Below are 2,201 nucleotides of genomic sequence, written 5' to 3'. Positions count from 1 at the left end.
AGTACACCTGGACGCCCAAAACCAAGGCCGTGAGTGTCTCTTCGCGTGTGGCAGGGGGGCAGACATGAGGTGGGATGAGTTGTGCCCGGTCTCAGCCCAAGGGCGGGAGGTGGGATGAGGTGGGATGAGTTGTGCCTGGTCTCAGCCCAGGGGCAGGAGGTGGGATGAGTTGTGCCCAGTCCCAGCCCAAGGGTGGGAGGTGGGATGAGTTGTGCCCGGTCTCAGCCCATGGGCAGGAGGTGGGATGAGTTGTGCCCGGTCTCAGCCCAAGGGGAGAAGGTGGGATGAGTTGTGCCCAGTCTCAGCCCATGGGCAGGAGGTGGGATGAGCTGTGCCTGGTCTCAGCCCAAAGGGAGAAGGTGGGATGAGTTGTGCCCGGTCTCAGCCCAAGGGCGGGAGGTGGGATGAGTTGTGCCCAGTCTCAGCCCAAGGGCAGGAGGCAGGATGAGTTGTGCCCAGTCTCAGCCCAAGGGCGGGAGGTGGGATGAGTTGTGCCCGGTCTCAGCCCAAGGGCAGGAGGCAGGATGAATTGTGCCCTGTCTCAGCCCAAGGGTGGGAGGTGAGATGAGTTGTGCCCGGTCTCAGCCCAAGGGCCGAGGCTGCCGGCGCTGCCAGCTGCCCACCCCCCACCTCGCCACCCCCCTTCCTTCTCCCCCAGGTTTGTCCCCTGAAGGCGGCCATCGAGCAGCTCAACACGCAGGAGGTGGAGGTGCGGATGCGACTGGCCGAGCTCCAGCGCCGCTACAAGGAGAAGCAGCGGGAGCTGGTGAAGCTGCAGCGGCGGCATGACCACGAGTATGTCCCTGTCCCCACCCCCGAGGCTGGGTGAGGGCTGGGGGGGGCAGCCCATGGGAATGGGGGAGGCCAGGGAGGGAGTGCCCGCTGCTGAGGAAGAGTGGCGGCCATCAGTGTGATGAGTTGGGGGCTGTGCTCAGCCCGGCTGGGTGGAAGGGCCCCATGGCTGAGGGTGCCCCCGGTCTTGCCGTGGCTGCAGGCGTGACGAGAGCTCCCGGAGCCCGGCGCGGCGCGGCCCGGGGCGGCCGAGGAAGCGCAAGCACTCCAGCACGCTGGGCAGGGCCGAGAGCCGCAAGGTCAAGTGAGTGACCGACGCCGCGTGCCCTCCTTGTCCCCGGGGACGGGCCACTAGCCCTGCTGCCGGGGGCCGGGGGGGTCTGGCCATCCCACCGCGGGGGTGGCATTTCCCTGGGACCCCTCGCCGCATCCCTCCCACCAGCAGCAGCCGCCACGTTTCAGGGGGTCCGGCGCGCTCCCCGCTCTCCTTGCTTGGAGGGGGAGAGGGTGGGGGGGTCTCGGCTGGGCGGCAGCACCGTGTGTCCCCCCCCCTCCCCTCCCCGCCGGCCGCGGGAGCAGCGTTGCATAAAAGCCTCTTTATCTGCGCCGTATAAAGCCATTGGTCACGCTGCAGCGGCGTTCATCGCTGCCGGCGCTTTATTATTACCCATTAGCCGCCCGGCGCAGCCGTTTCCCCACTCCCGGGCCCTGTATAATTGTCCTTCTCTGCTACAAATTGCCTCTCCCGACAGGCCCATTTGCATAAATCCTCCGAGCGAGTCCAAACACGCTTGGAGCGCGTGTGCGCGCGCGGCCCCCGGCCCCCCCGCTCGGTAATAACAGTTAAATCTGCGCTAAATGGTTCCTTCAATTAAGACGGAGGGGAAGGGGAAGAAGAAAAAAAAAAAAAAAAAATTAATCTCTAGGTTTTATGTCACAAAACATTAGTGAGCGAGTGAAGGTTATGGGAGGGGGAAGGAAAGGGGGGGAGCCGGCGGCTGGTGGTGACCAAGGGGTGCAGGGTGATGCCAGGGGGTGCAGGATCCATCCGGGGGGGGGGCAGGATGCAGCCAGGGATGCAGGATCCCAGGAGGGATGCAGGATCTGGACCAGGATGCAGGATCTGGACCAGGATGCAGGATCCTGGCAGGGATGGAGGATCTGGACAGGGATGTAGGATCCAGCCAGGGATGGAGGATCTGGACAGGGATGCAGGATCTGGACCAGGATGGAGGATCTGGACAAGGATGTAGGATCCCACCAGGGATGGAGGATCTGGACAGGGATGCAGGATCCGGACCAGGATGCAGGATCCTGGCAGGGATGGAGGATCTGGACAGGGATGCAGGATCTGGACCAGGATGCAGGATCCTGGCAGGGATGGAGGATCTGGACAGGGATGCAGGATC

The 2,201-nt window shown here is 64.4% G+C and overlaps 1 protein-coding gene and 1 long non-coding RNA gene across 2 annotated transcripts in view; both read left to right on the top strand.

The window, feature by feature from the left end:
* Positions 1-1,753, top strand: LOC106894764. The gene is made up of 3 exons (XR_001413307.1): positions 1-29; positions 659-795; positions 995-1,753. It is a non-coding gene; the product is annotated as an uncharacterized LOC106894764 (long non-coding RNA).
* Positions 1-2,201, top strand: part of BAHCC1 (BAH domain and coiled-coil containing 1) — a 43,860-nt gene that overhangs the window by 10,774 nt on the left and 30,885 nt on the right. Inside the window, exons 12-13 of the mRNA XM_014949699.1 lie at positions 659-825; positions 995-1,096. Of these exons, the coding sequence (XP_014805185.1) occupies positions 659-825; positions 995-1,096 (269 nt within the window). The remainder of the gene's footprint in view (positions 1-658; positions 826-994; positions 1,097-2,201) is intronic.

The sequence above is a fragment of the Calidris pugnax genome, unplaced genomic scaffold (assembly GCF_001431845.1).
Source record: "Calidris pugnax isolate Ruff unplaced genomic scaffold, ASM143184v1 scaffold9, whole genome shotgun sequence".
Lineage (NCBI taxonomy): Eukaryota > Metazoa > Chordata > Aves > Charadriiformes > Scolopacidae > Calidris > Calidris pugnax.
Note: the sequence above shows the minus strand (reverse complement) of the source record. Positions and strands in the feature narration are given on the sequence as shown.